Source organism: Dama dama, chromosome 17, assembly GCF_033118175.1.
Source record: "Dama dama isolate Ldn47 chromosome 17, ASM3311817v1, whole genome shotgun sequence".
In the NCBI taxonomy this organism is placed as follows: Eukaryota; Metazoa; Chordata; class Mammalia; order Artiodactyla; family Cervidae; genus Dama; species Dama dama.
In genome coordinates, this window is record NC_083697.1 from 39,460,484 (window position 1) to 39,483,499 (window position 23,016).

A 23,016-nucleotide genomic window follows, 5' to 3' on the forward strand; every position below is an offset into this window, starting at 1 on the left:
CAAGAATACACAGAAGAACTATATAAAAAAGATCTTCATGACCCAGATAGTCATGATGGTGTGATCACTCACCTAGAGCCAGACATCCTGCACTGCAGTCAAGTGGGCCTTAGGAAGCATCACTATGAACAAAGCTAGTGGAGGTGATGGATTTTCAGTTGAGCTATTTCAAATCCTAAAAGATGATTCTGTGAAAGTGCTGAACTCAATACGCCAGCAAATTTGGAAAACTCAGCAGTGACCACAGGACTGGAAAAGGTCAGTTTTCATTCCAATCCCAAAGAAAGGCAATGCCAAAGAATGTTCAAACTACCACACAATTGCACTCGTCTCACATGATAGCAAAGTAATGCTCAAAATTCTCCAAGCTAGGCTTCAGCAATACGTGAACCGTGAACTTCCAGATGTTCAAGCTGGTTTTAGAAAAGGCAGAGGAACCAGAGATCAAATTGACAACATCTGTTGGATCATCAAAAAAGCAAGAGAATTCCAGAAAAACATCTACTTCTGCTTTATTGACTATGCCAAAGTCTTTGACTGTGTGGATCACAACAGACTGTGGAAAACTCTTCAAAAGATGGGAATAACAGACCACCTGAACTGCCTCCTGAGAAATCTGTATGCAGGTCAAGAAGCAACAGTTAAAACTGGACACAAAATAAGAGACTGGTTCCAAATTGGGAAAAAAGTACCTCAAAGCTGTGTATTGTCACCCTGCTTATTTAACTTATATGCAGAGTGCATCACGTAAAATGCTGTGCTGTATGAAGCACAAGCTGGAAGCAAGAACGCCGAGAGAAACATCAATAACCTCAGATACACAGATGACACCACCATTATGGCAGAAAGCGAAGAACTAAAGAGCCTCTTGATGAAAGTGCAGGAGGAAAGTGAAAAAGTTGGCTTAAAACTCAACATTCAGAAAACAAAGATCTTGTCATCTTATCCCATCCCTTCATGGCAAATAGATGGGGAAACAATGGAAACAGTGACAGACTATTTTTTTGGGCTCCAAAATCACTGCAAATGGTGGTTCAGCCATGAAATTAAAAGATATTTGCTCTTTGGAAGAAAAGTTATGACCAAACTAGACAGCATATTAAAAAGCAGATGCATTACTTTACCAACAAAGGTCTGCCTAGTCAAAGCTATAATTTTTCCAGGAGTCATGTATGGATGTGAGAGTGGACTATAAAGAAAGCTGAGCACCAAAAAACTGATGCTTTTGAACTGTGGTGTTGGAGAAGACTCGAGAGTCCCTTGCACTACAAGGAGATCAAGCAGTTAATCCTAAAGGAAATCCACCCTGAATATTCATTGGAAGAACTGATACTGAAGCTGAAACTGCAGTACTGTCGCCACTTGATGCGAGGAACTGACTCATTTGAAGAGACCCTGATGCTGGGAAAGATTGAAGGCAGGAGGAGAAGGGGACAACAGAGGATGAGATGGTTGATGGCATCACTGACTCAATGGATATGAGTTTGAGCAAGCTCCAGGAGTTGGTGATGGGCAGGGAACGTGGGCATGCTACAGTCCATGGGGTTGCAAAGAGTTGGACACAACTAAGTGACTGAACTGAACTGAATCCAAGATGTGGTGCTAAGTGGCTTTACATTCTGTGATAGAATGTCTACTGTCTTTTGTTAATTCAAGGCAATAGTAACAATAAACAATAATTATATTTAAAAATTCCATACTGGATATTGTTACTGGTATCTGGCATTGTGATCATTATTTTTCACATGCAATCTAATTTTCTCTATTCTTAACAATCCTATGCAATAAGGTACAATTATGGATTTAAACTTTTTAATGAAGAAACTGAACTTCAAATTATGCAACTTGGTCAACATCACAGTGCTGAACAAATGGCAGAACTGGTAATAAAAGCTCTAAAATACTTGCTCTCTACAAATCCCGCTATGCCACACTGCCTCTTATTGCACAGTCATTTCTCATTTAGGGAAAACTGAATGAATTCTTGTGCTACAGATATCTTCGTCTTTAAAACATAAATAAAACTCTTACAAATTAAATTTGACCCTATTGAATTCATTGGCTCCAGCAACGCCTAAACCATTTGCAGTTTTCTTTTATCTCCTGGTGGATCAGAGGGTAAAGCATTTGCCTGCAATGTGGGAGACCCGGGTTCAATCCCTGGATTGGAAAGATCCCTGGAGAAGGAAATGGCAACCCACTCCAGTACTCTTGCCTGGAAAATCCCATGGACGGAGAAGTCTGGTGAGCTACAGTCTCTGGGGTTGCAAAGAGTTGGACACAACCGAGCGACTTCACTTCACTTGACCTCAAATGGTCTGAATGCTACACAAAAACATCCATGAATTACTCCATTCTCAAGAAATGAATACTGAAGTTACTATGTTCTCCAGGCAGCACCTCATTATTCTATTCAATTCCTTTCACTTGCCAAGCTCTTAAATATGTTTTTCACGTTCACTTTCTTGTTGCCAGTTCTTGAACTATTTTCAACATGGTTATCAACTCTTTTATCCATTGAAAGTCACTCACTAAGACGAGTAAAATCTTTTTCAAGGCAAAATTGGAGATCGTTTGCTTCCCCCAATTATTTTGACCTCTGCACACTTTGATATTTTTGTACTAGGTACTACTTACTCTCAATATTCTTTGTGATATTTGCTTCCAGAAAGTAAACCAGAGTTAATATATTATCAAATGTAAATTGTTAGAGGAGAAAGCAACATCTGATAGGCTATAATTGGAAGCAAGAATAGGGCAAAACCATTTTTTTCAGTTTTGGTAAAAACTAGATTTTACATGTTTCATCAAATGTGTTTAATTTCTAAAATTCCAGACTTTCAGATACTAAGCAAATCTATATTTTAAATAACTTGTACATAATCAAGCACAGGATTATATTCATGATTTCATTTGACAATAGCATCAGTTATAAATAGGAGGATGAATTAAAATGGCTAAATATCATTAACATACTCATTTTTCAATTGAACACTTGAATAATTAAAAATGAGAAAACAAATTCAGATAAGTCTTACATTTTCTATCAACTGTTGCAGAGGATATCCCTCTGGGTCCTATTTGTCATTGTCTACCCCTACTGCCATACAGAAATGGTCAAACAAGTACACTGTGAATTTTCCCATGTGGAGTATTGTCTGATCACACTCCCTTTAGCCTACAAAAGAAAAGTACAGCTCATGCTAATGTTCAGGATTCCCATATTGGCAATGATTTGGTTTAATAAATACAGTGGAGTAGATATACATTAGATCAATAAATCTGCATAGAGACTGTTTTTAATTTACTGTATCAGCAACATTTATCTTCTTTCATAGGATATGTTATTTTTGATCAGTGAAAGCTAAGACTCACCCTCTAGATGTAATATAGTTAGAGAGGGGCAATTGGGAAGCTAATTTTGCCATGATGATCAGGACTCCGTTAAAGAAGATTGATCCTAGGAAAATTGCAAACTGCTTATTTCAGATAAATTTTGTATTTTACTAAAGAAATCCTTATTGATTTCAAAATAATAGATGAAAATGAAAATATTGGCCCAACCTTCATTCTAGATGAGTTATTACTAGTATATCTTTTCTAATTCAACTGTCTTTAGGAGAATATCTGGATCATGAGAATAGTCTACCACAGTACAAGTGGTAAACTCAAAAGATGAGTTAAATGGTGCTTTTATCATTTGAATCTCATAAAAGGAAAAAAAGAGATAAATATTTAAAAAGTCATTTTTCTTATCCTAGTTCCTGTTGCTAAAGTATAAACATACTTTAATTGAACCTTGTAGATGAGCTAGGGGAAATTAGACCACACTTTCTATCATTAGAAGAGACTGTCCAACTCTGAGTAGATGGCTGAGACCATCATTTAGGGGTAGTCAAGAGAGAAGGAAATGGCAACCCACTCCAGTGTTCTTGCCTGGAGAATCCCATGAACAGAGGAGCCTGGCAGGTTATAGTCCATGGGGTCAGAAGAGTTGGACACAACTTAGTGACTAAACCACCACCAACAAGAAAGACAAAGTATATGCAAAAATAAAAAAGGTAAAGAAGATACTTAATTTACACAGAAAGTAGAATGATGTAAAATTAGATAACAGAGAAAAAGAACTGATTATACATTTTTCCAAAAAGATCAAGAAATATTCCTTGCAAATGGATGCACCTGACTGTATTCAATTTATAATGACAAGTTTTAAGTAGGCTTCTATTCTTTACAGTCAAATAATCTGCTAAGCAAAACACAAGAGAAATTATGGTCTTGGTCTTGGATGAGATAATATCTATATACAACATATGAGTACAAAAGAAGACAGAGAGAAAGAGAGCGGATATGGTTGTTTAGCAATTAAGATTAGATAACTCTCATGAGGAATTCAAACAGTCAAAATAATCAGTTGTAGTAAATCTATTAATTTCTCTTCTTATAAGTCATAGTGTAATGCTAAATTTTTGCTCAAACCTATTTCCTAGGTTAGAATCCTGGCTTCACTAACTTACTAATTATAAGAGTTAGGCAAGTTATTTAAACCATTTTTGTTTTGAATTTTTCTTCTTTGAAATGAGAATGATAATAGTGGCTATTTCAAAAGTTTGTTGTGATAAGTGCTTCAGTCAGTCAGTTCAGTCACTCAGTCATGTCCGACTCTTTGTGACCCCATGGACTGCAGCGTGTCAGGCTTCCCTGTCCATCACCAACTCCCCGAGTTTGCTCAAACTCATGTCCATTGAACTGGTGATGCCACCCAACCATCTCATCCTCTGTCGTCCCCTTCTCCTCCCGCCCTCAATCTTTCCCAGCATCAGGGTCTTTTCCAATGAGTCAGCTCTTTGCATCAGGTGGCCAAAGTACTGGACTGATTTCTTTTAGGAGTGACTGGTTGGATCTCCTTGCAGTCCAAGGGACTCTCAAGAGTCTTCTCCAACACCACAGTTCAAAAGCATCAATTCTTCCACGCTCACTTTCTTTATAGTCCAAGTGCTTACAGAAATAATAAGCATACAAATAGCGCCGACTGAGGGTAACTCAGTTTTGTTTTGTTTTGTTTTTACATTGTGAAAAGACAGGACCCTATTTCTTTAGGTTTTTAGAGTCTTTTTTTTGGTGAGGGAAAATCAGTTTTCAGAGCATTTGGGGTATCAGAATTTCAGATAAATTATTTACATGGGTTATTTTATTCTTTTTTTACTTTTGATATTTGTTGTTGAAATTTAAATGTAACCAAACTTTAAAGTTATTTAAGAGACAAGATGCAAATAGGACCAGAGCAAATAGGAAAAGGGCAAAGAGAAAGCTTATATTTTGAAGGAAATGGATTTGTATGGTTGTATTAATTTTAGGGTGTTTCATAGACTGAATGGCGCTCCCCCCCACTAATTCATATGCTGATGTCCTAATTCCCAATAGTTCAGAATGCAATGGCATTTAGAGACAGGGCTTTTAAAGAGCTAGTTAACATAAAACGAGGCCATTAGGGTGGGCCAAACCACTGTGACTGGGGTCCTTATAAAAGGAAATCTGGGCACACAAAGACACGCTGGGATATGAACAACCAAAAGAGACACTATGTGAGGACACAAGGGGAAGACACCCATTTGAAAGTCGAAGAGTAAAGCTTCAGAGAAACAAAACCTATGGATACCTTGACCTTGGGTTTCTAGATCCAAAATGAGGAAATAAATTTCCATTGCTAAAGCTTCCCAGTCTATGGTACTATGTGAAGACAGACCTAGCAAACTGCTAGAGTAAGCAAGAGCAATTTTACTTACAACTATTATTTTGAACACAACTGTTATCTGTGTGAGTCTGAAATACTCTATTCTTAACATTTTTAAGATAAGTAAAACAATTGTTTATATAATACTTCATTAGTATAATTAGCATGGTATTACTTAGGCACCAAAAACCATACACTATTACATCAGCAAACTTATTTAAAAATTTTAGATTTCATGTTAGACAACAATGCGTTGATCACTGATAAGGAACTGAAGGGTCCTGTGATATAACTAAAGGACAGCAATGGAACTAATCAGGATTTTTCCTATTCCGTTGGGCTGACAGAGCATCGGTGTCCAGAACACTGTGTCAAAGTGGGTGTGAGGACAGGAAGTAAACAGAAATAGACATATGTCAGATAATTGTCTTCAACTGGAGGGATGAAGGAAGGATGGAAAGAGATTTTGGAATCTAGTTTGAAGCAGAGAGAAGGAAGGCAGGGTAGGTTTTCAGAGAAGAGAAGTAGTGAGGTATCATTGTAGGTTTATAAGATTCTAAATACGTTAGGTCAACAAAGCCAACAATTGAATATTTACATGAGGACTGTTTTTCTATATGAAACTATAAATATACATAGAAAATAAATTCTCTAAGTACCAGATGAATATCAAGATAATAAAACTGTTTATCTTCTGTATATTTTTGAGGTGGACATGACTTTTCTTTATAATTAGAATAAGAAAGGAATCATATATCTCCTCATTTATTTATGAATAAATACTTACCTGATGAAAGCAGGCTGAATCAATTCAACTATACGGAGTAGTATTTTCCTTTTACAACTGATATAGGTAAACAGCAAAAAATAACTGCATAATACGTTATATACACAAACAAAAACAGGAATGCACAAAGATCTCGAAGCGTTTGACTGCTTTCAAATAAAAATATAAGGCTGTGAAATAAAAATTATAGTTTGTTTTTTTTTGCCTTTTCAAATGAAAACATCTCCAGGGTTTGTGATTCTAAAAATAATGTATGTACCTTATAAGAGCAGACATCTACATTTTTACTGATTAGAAAGTCAAAATCTTTCTACAGTAATCCTTCTTAGTCCTCATCTTTTTTTAAAATCCACTTTAAAATTACAAATCTTTAATTGTATACAAATATTTCTGGAAAAATACTCATAAATGAGGAAAATACAGTGCATCTCAAAACTCTTGAGGTCAAAATCTCCATTCACTTCACCTGTTGTGCACATCAACGCAAAGACAAAGTGTCAAAAACTCTGACTAATTTTCTTAATCACGACCTATTACCTACCTCATAAGACTTGCTTTTAAATCATCCTGCCTGTAAACACCCTCTAAATATCCTCCCCTAAAATCCTCATTTAGAGACCTATTACAATTTTGTCAATGTACAATTACAATTTTGTCTTTTTTGCTTGCCAGTACTAACAAACTCAGTTTTGCTTGATCAAAAGTTGTTTTCTTTGCAGTCATTTGTCAGATGAATAGTCAAAAATTGTGGAGATAACGGAGAACTTCCAGTGAAAGCTTTGTGCAACCTGACTTAAACTCCTCTACTTGAAACCTGTTCCTCCAAGATCACTGAAGTTTCTATCTAGGGGTCTCTCTGACAGCAACAGTGAGGTATGCACTGCATTTGGTCTAAATTTTAAGTTATTTTTGTCATTCTCCCAAATGCAGAGTTTACGCCTCCTAGGAATGAGAATTGATTTTAGCACTACTTTGATAGCCTAATCAATTTTTTGAAAATTCTTATTCTAGATGAAAACACCTACTCTGTTACTTACAATATGACTGTCTGTTTTCATGATTTCTATTGTGAGTCAATAAAGGGAGCATTCATGAGGTAGGAGTGCTTATTAGAGTTAGGTTTTGTTAGACTGATTTTCTTTAGACAAACTTTGAGCATTCGCTCAAACTTTGTGAGGATCTTCCCCAGTCTTGTCTTTGTTGATTCCACTTAGTCTCATTTTGCTCAGTTAGGGAGTTTAAGTTCTTCTCCTAGTCTTCAGCCAGGTTCTTAAAATAGGAAGTTGCCCAAGAAAAATTTTAATGTGTTTTTTTCAGTTTATTTGGCCCTCTAGATCAAATTTCTGATTGCTTTCTATTTTAGTTCATGTGCTTATCTCTCTTATTGGTGCAATTCCATCCAATATGTCTGCAACTGTAGAGTCCATTTGGGGGAACTTAATTGTTGTACTGATACTTGATGCAATTCACTAGAGTTCAAATTCTTGTTTAAACCTGTTGTTTATACTCTTGAGTGGCTCTCAAAGTGTGTGTGTAATGGGTTTCCTATATCTAAGGCTTCTTTTGTCCTTCCATAATGATGGTTTCAAGTTTGTCCAAAGCTGACTCCTTCTCCCCTTTCTCTTTTCCTCTATTTTTTTCTGCTTCTCTTAAGAAAAATTGTTCTGTCACTATGTACATACATCTCTAATGTAGATAATAATTTAAACATTTCCAAAAGAAAGATTTAAAAAATTGAATTGTGTGCACTTTTTATGGATTTTGATTTCCTTATTTGAGATACGACTAAGAATGTATTCTTGCTTACAGAAGTAGAGTTGATAAGGTTGGTTTTGCTTAACCAATAAGTTTCTTTTGGATAATTTCTTAAAATGTCAATAGTCTATAAACATAGAAGAAAAATAGGATGAAATATAGAAAACATAGGATGTGAAAAATAGCTAATAAAACCTGCAGTGCTTAGGCACTGCTCTCTATAAATGAAGAGGTAAATAAAATATTCTCATATGTAATATGAAATATGGAATTAAGACATTTTGAGATTCAATGACAGACCCGAAGTATATTTTATTTGTTGTCCTGTCAAGAATCTGTCATCTGAGAACCAATTTAAGATGTAAAACCTAAGGCTAGGCTTTGGATATCACCGGGTGCCACAGCATTGGATAGCTCATGTAGACAGTAAAATCTCTCAACAACATGACACCCAAATTGTCTCTGACGGAAGGAAAGATGAAAGGACGAGCAAATAGTAACAGTTGTCATTTATTGCATGCTTCCTAGGTGGCAGGCACTGCTCAAAGAGCTTTATTCATATTAACTCATTTTATCCTTTTTAAAAATTTTTGAAATGGAAATAATCATTATGGTCTCTAAAGTATAATTCTTTCAATTAAATATTGATTTACAAGCACAAAGATTTTTCAGTTCATTTATTGCCTGTCAATTCCAAGAAAGTGGGGAAAAAAGGAATATTTTAATTTTTTTTTTTACTGAGTCCTTAAATGGTCTCTTGATCTCAGAACTGAACTGTAAATCAGATACACCTTAGTGACAAATTATAGCCACTGAATTATTGAATAATTCTCATTATGAAGGAAGAGTTATTTTTGCCACAGATTTTATATCTCAAAGAAGACTATAATATTAGCCAATACATATTTCTCCCCCAGATTGTGTCATCACTAGGGTTTTAAAATAATCTCTTATTCTACAAAACTCTATATCAACCAAGAATGGAATAGTTAAATTGCAACAAAAATGAAAACAGCCTATTCTGAATGCTGAACAATAAAGAAAACACACAAATGTAGTGAATTTTGCAGAAAAATTACTAAAGATAACTGGCAATCATGATTTGTTTCTCAGTGAAGATTTTCACCAAACTATAAAAGAAATACAGTTGTCTATAATTTCAAATTATATAGAACATTAGCTTTCAAGAGAACAATGGGTCTTCATCACTTTTTGCTCTTATTTCCAAGACATACAACACACTTTCTTCAATTTTAGTTCTATTCTTAAAATTCACATATTCTGTTTCCTTTCTTTGTTTTGAAAATAATTCCTTCCAGTGGTCTGTTGAAACTAGGAGAAACAGTAGCAAGTTCTCTTAACCTAAGCAGTAACCTAGGTCTAAAATAACCTGTATAATAATTCTAAGTTATAAATAGAAAAATCAATGGTGATTTTTATTTTCTTTCACTTTTAATATTGCCTATTATTCCAGGTAAATAAATTATTTTGAAATACAGGGTATCATTGATCTGATTCTTTGAACATTCTCCCTTTTGAGGCTGAACTTCTAAAATGACTTACTTCAAGTAGAAATATGCAACATGTGAAGGGATATACAATGCAAAGCCTATCCAATTAGATGAGCAAAGGCATACAATCCACTACTTATCGGAATAAAATTTCCCTAGGAATACTGTATGCTCAAGTGATACATTACTCAAGCAGCAAATCATGAATTATTATTTCAAATGATTAATACATTTAAATGTAAAGTAGGCTTGAGGGACGAGCACGTAACTAAACATTTTATTTTTCTACCTTTTTCAAATATCTCTGATTGATTATGTTTATGTACTAGAAGTTCATATCATCTGTAATTTCCTAGTCATGGTTTTTGGCAAAGAGAGGATTGGGAACATTATAGTCCAACAGAGAAAGTTGATAAAGCATTCTGAACTATAAAGCAGGTAGTTTGTAAGCCATGTCCATGATTTTCTTGAGAGTAATGCATTCATAAACCAGCTTTTAATGATTTGCTATGTCCACTGTTTCCTAACTATGTGTCCATCAGAATCTATTTATTTGTACTTGTAATCCCCCAAGTAAAATCCAAATTTTAAGAAATATCACTGGCATGGTCAAACATAATCAACTGAAACTGAAAATCAATTTTCAAATCACAACAGGGGATTTTTCTCATAAAAGGATGCATGTGTCTATAATTTGGGGAGGGGGTCTATTTCTAAGGAATGCATCTAGAAATTATCGAAAATGTTCCTTTTCTCTCAGATGTTTAAGAAGCATTTTTAATATCTGTCTTATGAATATAAAACTCCTTATTTAAAATGTTCAAGTGTACCATTAATCTTTCTTCAGAATTCCAGGTGAAGGATGGTAACATGATCTCTACTTACTCTTTTCATTACTTTGGGAGATTTGAGCTCTGTCAATTCTGTAAAAGTGATTCCTGCTCATTACAAACTTGCACTTTATTTCCACTGCATCAGTGACTCTGGAATTTCTGTAACTTCCAATAACACAGTCACGATCCAAAAGTTCTGATAATCACTGTCTCTCACCTTAGCTTGCAACATTAAGTAGAGTTTCTGAAATTAAATGCTTAACCCTGATTTAGATGTCTAGCCATAATAGTTTTCTTTATGCATATAAACTCCTATATCATGTGTATTTAGACTTGAAATTAAACACTTAATCCTGATTTAGATTTAGATACAGAACAGCTTTCTTTATCCATATCAAGTCTCATATCATGTATGTTTAGACTTGCGACATGAGTAAGTGTTAGTCGCTCAGTCGTGCCCAACTCTTTGCGACCCCATGGATTGCAGCCCACCAGGCTCCTCTGTTCATGATATTTTCCGGGCAAGGATACTGGAGTGGGTTGCTATTTCCTTCTCCAGGGGATCTTCCCAACTCAGGGATCGAACTCGGTCTCCTGCACTGCAGGCAGATTCTTTACCGACTGAGCTACAAGGGAAGCCCTGTGATATAAGATATAAAATATTCAGAATAGGGATGGTCAGGTATTTTTCAGGTAGGATAGAAGAAAAGACAACTTGCCATTCAAAATTATTTTGTACAAACACATGCACACACACACACATACACAGGTGCACATGCATATGAATCTTTACCAAGTTAACAAAAACAGTACTTTGGAAAATATAATACTAATATTTAAAATAACAAAGGTGAGTCAATTCCTAAGTAAGTTGATAAGAAGTCCTGGGTCCCCAAGGAGGAGAAAGGGGTCTGGGGCTCTCAAGGAGGAGACAGGAGTCTAGAATTCTCAAGGAGGGGGAAAAGACAAATGTCTTTTTTCCTCTATATTTCTTAGTCTTAGTCACATAAAATGTTAAGCCTGGAACTGATGATTACACAACAACTCAGTTCAAACTCTGTACTAAGGATTATATAACAATGTATCCTGCTTGAGGACAGTTTCTCCTTCCTGAAGACCTTCTGACTAATCCTGATATTTTAGAATGCATGTTATGGGAGTGGATCTGGTAAAATCTTTCTATTGTTAAATTCTAGTCTGTTAACTTAAAATGTAAATTGTGGGAGTAATTCTGGTAAAATTTTTACAACCTTGAGACATTCTTTTGATTTATTGTAATAACCAATTAAAAAAGTATATAACTCCCTTGCTTAGACTAGAGAAGGCAATACTCTCCATCCCCCTTCTGATGCCTATGTCAGAAGCTTTCTCTGTCCCTTTTTCACCATAATAAAACTCTGCTACACAAATGCTCTTGAGTGATCAAGCCTGGTCCCAAGTCCTGAAGCAAAAATCTTCTTCAGAGATCACGAATCTGACATCATTCACCATAAGCTATCAAAGGTACACAATCTTCTAAGAAAACTGGTAACAACTCGTTTTTATTCACAAGTCACAGTAAAAATACTGTATATAGAAGAACAGAGTTTCCTTAAGGAAAGAAACATGATTTGTCTATGTGTCATATCCAGTGAAATTTCACTGAGGATTTTTTTTATAAGATCCACAAGAGGCAGGAAATTCACTCACAGATAGAAATATCAGTTATACAATGACGTTTTACACAGCATTCCACTAATTTCCCTTTTTAAACAACCTTGCTATTACTTAATATGATCAGCATCCTCAATTTATATGCATGTATAAATACATTAAAAAAACGTAACTGATGTGTTTTTTTTAATACAACTAATATGTGTTTTTAAACATTTTACAACAATACAAGCAATTTAGGTACTGCTCGTCTTTTTTTCTTCAGGAAATTTGTATTTTAATCAATTCTTCTTAATTTATATTTTTATACCGCATGTAGTGTTCAAATCTGGCCTTCCTGTCTATCAATTAGCCTTTTAATAATATTTACCACTTAGCTAAACAGCATATTACTGCCTGCTTCAATTTTCCATGCAAACTCTCAAACGGTAAATAGAACATTTTAAGAGACACTTCTTAAAGCTGCTTATAAATATTTGGTAAGAGGACCTTAGTATCACATCCATCAACATCTATTGAGAACATCTGTCATTTGAACTAAGACAAATTAATTCATCTTAAGAAGTAATCATTGTCATTTTGTCTTCATCAATCACAATAGCATTAGGATTAAAAATTCTAAGAGGATGTTTTGAGTAAGAGTTTTCCAAATCCACACATTTCAGTTTAACATAATCACAAGTACTTTATATATACATCTTTGTAATACACACATGTAACAGAATACAGCAAGCAGGAATCAGAAAGATGCCTGTCACAATTCATAAGCAAGAGAGATCAGGACACTCTTAAGAAGGAATTACACTCTTATTTATAGGTCACTTACCACTGAAACTTGATAAACAGCGTTCACAACATATTTTTCCTCTTGTCTGATACCTCCTAAAGTGTCTTACCATAGAATGGATTAGACTTTATAATCACAGGGAAAACTGAGGTGAGTGTTAGGTTGACTAGAAATAAGCTAGAAATAAGCCCAAGTAACCCAGTATTGCCCAGACAGGGAGTGAAGTGGCTGTTTTGACTTTAGTAGTTGACTTTTCATTCCTGGATAGGAGGTCTCAAGTGAAGACATAATAATGCTTTCATTAATTTCAAGATCTTACCTTCTTCACAATAACTCCACTAACCTAAGAATGGAGGCCCCAATCAAGGTTGTCCCCTCAATGCAGATGTATATTTTAAATTGTAGGTCATTAACATTTTGACCTTCAAGCCACCAAATATTTCCAAGAAAAAATTTTAATTTAAAATACATTATTGACATGTTCCTTACCCATAAGTATATTTATAATGAAAATAAAATCAGAAGAAATAAAAAATAAGCAATAAAATGTAACAGCAACTTTTCTCAATAAAAGCCAGTCATTAAGCTTTTAAATGTAACAAGAAAAACTACAAAATCCTGACTTAAAACATGATTTTTGCTACTATTTAGCAATGTCATCACATGGCTACATGGATCTGAGTTTCCCTTCTTTAGACACACATTGCTCTTGGACTAGGATACAGTGGTGAGTAGCTGAAACTGTACGTCCTCAAAGACACTGAGTCAGCAGAAATAAATCACAACTGTCCTCTTTAGGTGTGAACTTTCACTTAGAACATGATGAGTTGAGTTCTTTCTCTAACTAGATCCACTTTAGTTCTAACTGACAGACAGTAGTTACCCTCACAAACCTGTAAACGGCTCTGAGATCTTCCTTACACAGTACATGCTTTTACTGACGATCATGTCTCTTTTACCTTCTCTCCTACAATATGAAATATCTCTAGAGATTTAACTATATTTCACCTTCCCCAGCTCTTTTGCCAATGTGATCCTACTGTTGTGCATCCCTCTAAAGGAATAGATTCTTCTGGATAGAAATGGCAAGTAAACGGAAAGAGGCCCTACATGACAGCTAACTAGGAACTAAAATGCCAAATACTAAAAACACACAACTGGAAATTAGAAGAGCAAAGAAAGAGGGGCAAACACCATGCATTAAATACATAAGAAATATGTTTTTACAGAAAGAGAAATCACAGATGGGGAGGAGGGTCACATTATTTTCTCATTTTATAGACTAAGTGTCCTCACTTTTGACCCAAATTATTCTGTAAATATCACCAAAAATAAAATTACCTTTTGAGTAACAAGAAAATATTGATTTAATGAATTACATATCCCAGCATCTCGCAACACCCAGCAACCCAGCAAGAGAGAAAAGTAGAGCATTTACACATTTAGACTGAAAAGGATTTTATCTAATTAAAATTAGGTAATAATGTACATCACGCAAATAATATGATATTCTGTTTGATACTACTAAAAATTTCCCTTCTGTATAAAGCATCTGGAGTAGACACTAATTAAAGGAAATTTTAGAATCACTAGTCTTACCAGAGCAACTTCACACCCTCAAACAATGCACACCCACCTAGCAGCATATGCCAAAAACCTGGGACACGAGAGTGAAGAATCACAGATGCCATAAAATGTTTTCATTGTTAGAATTATGCTAACCTTTCAGTAAATCACTTTCAATATTGCATCAAATCTTTGCTCAAAAAGGTTTTTTTGCCCTGTCTAGAGGGCCCTACTGCTTTAAAAATCCACTTTAACAGAAACAAAACACTTACCTCACTGGAGACAGGATATTTTCTTCAGTTTCAGATGAGCAAGTACAAATAACTCATTTACATAAACATGTATAAAATGTGTTTTGGTCAGAGTGAATGAGATGTTATCAAAATCCCTTTCAACATATCCCCATCATCCTTAACATCATCACCATCAGTCAACATCACCCACCACATCATGGCAACACTGAAACCCTTTTCTCTTCTTCTCCATCCCTCTCCCTTTGATTTTCTTACCTCTCTCCCTCCTTGTACTGACTCCAATCTTTTCAAGTTCAAAACCTGAAAGAGAAAAAAAAAAAAAAAAAAACTACGTAACTGATGGCAAAGAAGTAACTAGCACCAGTGAGAAATTTTTAAGTGAAATAATTCATTTAACAAAGAAGATCTCAAGGCAGATTAATATTTCATGCATATGATAATGTCTATAACTAAGTCTTCAAATATGGTATCAACGCACTTCTTGCTAAATCCCAAGACATTAAGTAAAAATAAAATATAAAGCATTTTTTTTTTTTAGTCATAATTGTCAGTCCCTCAGTGAAATCACAATCTAAAAGGATCTGCTCTGATAGTAAGTTCTTATTCTATTGCTCTGCACTTGGCACATCCTGGAGCCCAGATCTGAGTTAAGGTTGATAAGAAGCATTTGCTTCATTTGCAGCACTGATGATCATCTAGGAAATATTCAGAATTTTATCTCCTGAAAAAATTTCTCATCTTCTATTATCATAACTGCTTTTTACATTAAAAGGGGAGGGATTCACTTTAAATCCCCAGTAAATACTAAGAATAATTAAATGATAGAAGACAATCTCTTTCTTTGCATGCCTATTGCAAAATATGCTTGTGGCACTAGAGTCTGTCTGTCCATCTGTCTATCCTCCCTGGAAACACTGCTGTTTAGAAAGTGAGAGAATGGAAAAAACTGCTCCCTCCCCCAAACACAATAAAGGGCTTCCATGGTGACTCAGACAATAAAGAATCTGCTTGCAATGCAGGAAATCCGAGTTAATGGCTCAGGACGATCCCCTGGAGGAGGGCATGGCAACCCACTCCAGTATTCTTGCCTGGAGAATCCCATGGACAGAGGAGCCTAACGGGCTACAGTCCATGGGGTTGCAAAGAGTCGGACACGACCGAACGACTTTTCAAAACAACAACAAATACAACAAAAGCTTCAATTACTGTTATTTTCCTTATTGTAGTAGTTCTGTATGTGAAAGATTCTGTATGAAAATTGCTGTGACATATGGTATCATAGTACCGAATTCTTTCTTTTTACCTTTCTTCCTTTTTCTTATCTTCTATTTCTCTCTCTCTATCACTCCTATAAATTATTTTACAATACATATTTATTTGGTAGGCACTATGGGTCAGCCACCATGCTCGATACTAGGACTATCAGTAATAAATAGTCCTCAAAGTTTAGCAGATCACTGACTACACACACAAAACTGAAGATAAAACTTCAGGATAATGATGCTGCTGCTGCTGCTAAGTCACTTCAGTCGTGTCCGACTCCATGTGATCCCACAGATGGCAGCCCACCAGGCTCCCCAGTCCCTGGGATTCTCCAGGCAAGAACACTGGAGTGGGTTGCCATTTCCTTCTCCAATGTGTGAAAGTGAAAAGTGAACGTGAAGTCGTTCAGTCCTGTCGGACTCCTCGCGATCCCATGGACTGCAGCCTACCAGGCTCCTCCACCCATGGGATTTTCCAGGCAAGAGTACTGGAGTGGGGGTGCCATTGCCTTCTCCAGATAATGATGCTGGGTATACAATATTCTCTCTTAGCATAGGATGAAAGAGGTGATTCAGCCAATGAATCAGCAAGTACATAAAGGACCACAGAGGAGAATCACATCTAAACAGTGTTAGAGGCTGAAGAGGAAAAGCAGAACAGCATGTAGCACTCTAAAAACCTGGCTACTCAATGTCTGGTGTCTGGATTTGTAGCATATTCATTTCTAATGATGACTCCACCCGAGACCAGTCAAGCAGGTAAATATATTTTAACAAATTTTCCAGGTTATTCACATACATATTAAGAGTTTGAAAACCACTGGACTGAGAGGTCTATGAAAGGTGAATGGTTTAGTTGGCATTTACTGTGAGTTGTGCATAAAAGGAGCAATAGGAAAATAGGCTGAAAAGCTGACCAAATTGTGAAGTTTGAGACTGTTCTTTAGAGCTTCCCTGGTGGCTCAGATGGTAAAGAATTCACCTGCGATGCAGGAGACCCAGGTTTGATCCCTGGGGTGGGAAGATCCCCTGGAGAAGGAAATGGCAACCCACTCCAATATTCTTGCCTTGAGAATCCTATGGACAGAGGATCCCAGTCCATGGGGTTGCAATGAGTCAGACACCACTGAGCAACTAACACAGACTGCTCTTTAGGTAAATGCTTATTTTGGTAGCGCTGTTTAAAAACTGGGAGTATAGTTTTAAATTATCAAAGATAGACATATATGAAAACTTGCATAGTCTCACAATTTAGTCTAAACCTACTTCTTACTTTCTCTTTTTCTTAAAAACACGAGAAGAAAAATAGAAAGAATACAAGTAAATATTGGGATTTATTTGTATGATAAAATTTTTAACTTGCCTCTAAATTATGTAACAGAGCTTCAGAAATCTTAATTTTTTCACATTATTATGAATAATTTTGACTTAAGGTATTTTTCTATTTCTGATGAAAATCTGAATAACTTATAACTTTAAGTATATATTCTGCATTATCCCTATACATTTGAAAGAAAACTGAATATAAGAAAAATACACTAGACTTAATTATTGTATTTCTAACTTTTTATTTTAGAATTTAAGAAAAGATTGTTGCTGTTTTTGTTGTCTCCAAGCTGCATATTTATTGTATAAGGACATATTTATGTAGTTTTTTAAATTTGGTGACAGTATTTATGTTTAAAAAGGTAAAAGATTTATAAGATCTGATGAGAAACCAGAGTGTTAATGTTTAACACATTTTCAAGTGGTTTTTAAATGATCTCATATATTAAACACTTCTTGAATTGTTTGATAAAAAATATGTACAAAAATATTAAATAACTCCACTTTGTTTAAAAAATATATGACTAATACACTAATGATTCTAGTAAAGGCTCTAGAATCAACCTGACAAATAGTTATTCTTATAAATAAATGACAAACTGATTTCTGAGTGTAGAAAATTATCTGCATTTGAGAGATACACTTTGAATAGCTTTTATTGACTATGCCAAAGCCATTTACTGTGTGGATCACAACAAATTGTGGAAAATTATGAAAGAGATGGGAATATCAGACCATCTTACCTGCCTCAGTTAGAACTGGACATGAAACAAGAGACTGAGTCCAAATATGGAAAGAAATATGTCAAGGCTGTATATAGTCACCCTGCTTATTTAACATAAATACAGAGTATATCATGAGAAACGCTAGGCTGGAGGATGCACAAGCTGGAATCAAGATTGCTGGGAGAAATATCAATAACCTCAGATATGCAGACGACACCACCCTTATGGCAGAAAGCAAAGAAGAACTAAAGAGCCTCTTGATGAAAGTGAAAGAGGAGAATGAAAAAGTTGGCTTAAAGCTCAACATTCAGAAAACTAAGATCATGGCATCTGGTCCCATCACTTCAAGGCAAATAGATGGGGAAACAGTGGAAACAGTGACAGACTTTGTTTTCTGGGCTCCAAAATCACTGCAGATGGTGAGTGCAGCCATGAAATTACAAGATGCATGCTCCTTGGAAGAAAAGTTATGACCAAACTAGACAGCATATTAAAAAGCAGAGACATTACTTTGCCAACAAAGGTTCATTTATTCAAAGCTATGGTTTTCCCAGTAGTCATGTATGGATGTGAGCATTGGACTATAAAGAAAGCTGAGCACTGAAAATTGATGCTTTGAACTGTGGTGTTGGAGAAGACACTTGAGAATTCCTCAGACTGCAAGGAGATCCAACTAATCCACGCTAAAGGAAATCAGTCCTGAATATTCATTGGAAGGACTGATGCTGAAGCTGAAACTTCAATACTTTGGCCACCTGATGCAAAGAACTGACTAACTGGAAAAGACCCTGATGCTGGGAAAGATTAAAGGTGGGAGGAGAAGGGGACGACAGAGGATGAGATGGTTGGATGGCATCACCGACTCGATGGGCATGAGCTTCAGTAAGCTGCGGGAGTTGGTGTTGGACAGGGAAGCCTGGTGTGCTGCAGTTCGTGGGGTCACAAAGAGCCGGACATGACTGAACGACTGAACTGAACTGAAATTTCATATGAAATAAAAAATAAAAAACAGAACCTTAGAACACTTCTTAAACATGGCAGTGTAGGTTAAAAATAAATTCTAAAGTGAAATTCATGCTCATAACTTTTAGGATATGGGAAACAATGTTATGATGTACTTTTGAATTCAGACAGACATGGGCTTAAATCTTTGCTTTGGTATCTTCTTTTGTATTCTGTCTAATGAATTACACGATACTTCTCAACCTCTTCTTTATACTTGAAAATAATAATAAATGTAATAATTATTATGTAGATGCTATAAAGATTATATTAGGCAATATGTGTATAGCACTTAGCAAAGAGCCAGGAGGAACAGCATATTCCAAAATAGTAACTGCTATCTGGTCTTTTTGTTATAATTGTTATCATTATTACATTCATAAAACATGTCTAAATATAAGATCAGTTTGAGCAAAATCTCCTGAAAGTGTTCTTTTCTTCTGAAGAATGTAAATTATCATGCTTTTCTTTAACTTCTTGATATATTTATATTTGTAACAGTGTTTTGAATTTCTTGTCTGTTAATTCTATCATGCCATTTCCATGTCTATTGTTATTGGCAATTATTTCCCAGTTATGAGTCAAATTTTCCTATTTTTCCTTATGTCCAATAATGTTTTTATTGGTTCTCAGATATTGAGATCTTACTCTGCTTAGTGTTAGATATGTTTATTCTCTTAGAAGGAGTTAGGATTGTTTCTGCGAATGATTAAGTTATTTGTGGGTCCAACTAACTACAAAGCTTGTTTTAATGACATCTTTAGTCTAAGTCTGAAGTTGTCTTTAGAGTTATTTATCTTTAATACCAAAGCTCAACACTTCTGTGCTCTCTACTGAATATTCCATGTATTTGAAGAAAATTCACTACTCTGATAGAGATTCAAAAATTCCCAGACCTAAGAAAACGTTGGGAATTCTATTTAAAGTTCTCTTGTAATCATTCTTTTCTAGCAGTTATTCTTTGCTTATCCTTGTCAAATGTCACTTGACATATGTTAAAGTTGTTATTCAAATAAAATTCTCAGAGTAACACATATGTAGATTTCTACAGCTCTTCTGTGTATTTTCCTCCTTTCTGGTAAGCAGACCTACAAATTCTAGCTGCCTGTTCTCTCCAAACTGAGATAGTTATCTCCTCAACTACAAAATTTAAAAACTCTGTAGTTCTGTCTGGGCAGTCCTTCCACGTACCAATACCTGAATTTCCAGCCTTCCTGTTTCTTACAACTACATTTCTTCTTAAATAGTAGTATCATTTTGGGGAAGAAGACACACTTTTGGAAGATGAAGACAATGTTGAACTCTTAGTTTGGTGGTTGTTTAGTCGCTAAGTTGTGTCCAACTCCTTTGATGCTATGTACTGTAGTCCTCCAGTCTCTTCTGTCCGTGGGCTTCTCCAGTCAAGAATACTGAAGTGGGTTGTCATTTCCTTCTCCAGGGATCTTCCCCACCTGGGCAATGAACCTGGGTCTCCTGCATTGCAGGCAGATTCTTTACCAACTGAGCCACCAGTTTATCTATCAAGAAAATGACGTGGGGGTGGAAGGATATAGAGAGTTGTACTGGATGGTCACTGGAGAGCTCTAAAATCTACTATCTGTGCTATGTTTTAATTTAAAGGCAGGTTCTCTTACAGGTTCTTACTATGCATCTTTCTAGTACAGCTTCTTAGTGAGACAGATAAACTATTCAAGAAATTAAGAAATCCCAATGAGTTTGACCCTGGTGGCCTAGACAGTAAAGCCTCTGCCTGCAATGTGGGAGACCCAGGTTTGATACCTGGGTCAGGAAGATCCCCTGGAGAAGGAAATGGCAACCCACACCAGTACCCTTGCCTGGAAAATTCCATGGACGGAGGAGCCTGGTGGGCTACAGTCCGTGGGGTCAAAAAGAGTTGGACACGACTGATACACTTCACTTCTTCTTCAATGAGTTTGAACACAGCTTGATAAAACTACTCTCAAACTTATTTGATTCCTAAATCCTGGTTTTCTTAATTTGGATATCTAAATTTTCCTCTATCAGATTGCTGCACACACTTTAAATTCAGTGTCAAGTCTCAGTTATATTGCTGATTTAAAAAAAAAAAAAAGCCCTTAGTTGTAAATATGGCTTTCTAACCTTAGTCATATTTAAGATTCATTTTGTAAGTGATAGTATTGAGATATGTGACTAGGCACAGGTTTACAGAATAAACTTAGAAATTCATAAACTTTCCCAAGGCTGGTGAACCTACTTAAAAACCTCCAAGAATTCACCCTTACATATAATTTCTAGTCTTCCTTTAAAGTTAATGAACATAGTTTAAATATTCTTTGTGAGTCTCTCATAACTTTTTTAGGCCATTATATTGGGAAAACTGTTTTTCTTATATTATATTGAAATATTTATGTCATAGAGATTTGTATTCAGCTGTTTGAAAGTTCTACAGAGTTCATTAAGATTTGAACTAAAATCCATCCAAAGGATTTCGTCCAAAGACAAAAAAGAAAACATTCAAGTATAAAAAATTATCAAACTGTTTTTCTTTTTGAAATCAGTTATGTTGGTCACCTTTGAAACTCTGTATTATGATATCTGTAATTCATTCACTGGAAATTTTGCTTTGCTCTTTATTTTCCTTCTCAAAAGCCAAGATATGTCATTGTTTTTGGGGACTCTGTCCCATTCTTCTGTCATTTTAAAAATGGAAAACCATTCCATATTTTAAAAGTAATGTTGTAATTACATCACAGGATACTTTAAAATGTCCACATATTAAAAATAGTATATATTTGTTGAATTTTTACTAGATGACAGGTATAATGCTGAGCAATTTACGTGACATTTTTTTTTTTTTCCAGTGAGTTTTGTCATACATTGACATGAATCAGCCATGGATTTACATGTATTCCCAATCCCGATCCCCCCTCCCACCTCCCTCTCCACCCGATTCCTCTGGGTCTTCCCAGTGCACCAGGCCGGAGCACTTGTCTCGTGCATCCCACCTGGGCTGGTGATCTGTTTCACCATAGATAGTATACATGCTGTTCTTTTGAAATATCCCACCCTCACATTCTCCCACAAAGTTCAAAAGTCTGTTCTGTATTTCTGTGTCTCTTTTTCTGTTCTGCATATAGGGTTATCGTTATCACCTTTCTAAATTCCATATACATGTGTCAGTATGCTGTAATGTTCTTTATCTTTCTGGCTTACTTCACTCTGTATAAGGGGCTCCAGCTTCATCCATCTCATTAGGACTGGTTCAAATGAATTCTTTTTAACGGCTGAGTAATATTCCATGGTGTATATGTACCACAGCTTCCTTATCCATTCATCTGCTGATGGGCATCTAGTTGCTTCCATGTCCTGGCTATTATAAACAGTGCTGCGATGAACATTGGGGTGCACGTGTCTCTTTCAGATCTGGTTTCCTCAGTGTGTATGCCCAGAAGTGGGATTGCTGGGTCATATGGCAGTTCTATTTCCAGTTTTTTAAGAAATCTCCACACTGTTTTCCATAGCGGCTGTACTAGTTTGCATTCCCACCAACAGTGTAAGAGGGTTCCCTTTTCTCCACACCCTCTCCAGCATTTACTGCTTGTAGACTTTTGGATAGCAGCCATCCTGACTGGTGTGTAATGGTACCTCATTGTGGTTTTGATTTGCATTTCTCTAATAATGAGTGATGTTGAGCATCTTTTCATGTGTTTGTTAGCCATCTGTATGTCTTCTTTGGAGAAATGTCTGTTTAGTTCTTTGGCCCATTTTTTTTTTTTTTTTTTTTAAAGTTTCATCTATTTATTATTTTTTCTTCCTTCTCACATTTCAGAATGATTATT

At 35.6% G+C, this 23,016-nt stretch overlaps 1 protein-coding gene across 2 annotated transcripts in view; it reads right to left on the reverse strand.

Annotated features, from left to right (window-relative positions):
* CCSER1 (coiled-coil serine rich protein 1) overlaps nucleotides 1-23,016 on the reverse strand; it is a 1,396,414-nt gene that overhangs the window by 439,746 nt on the left and 933,652 nt on the right. For both annotated transcript variants that reach the window (XM_061164390.1, XM_061164391.1), the window contains exon 10: nucleotides 15,136-15,180. In XM_061164390.1, the coding sequence (XP_061020373.1) occupies nucleotides 15,136-15,180 (45 nt within the window). The remainder of the gene's footprint in view (nucleotides 1-15,135; nucleotides 15,181-23,016) is intronic.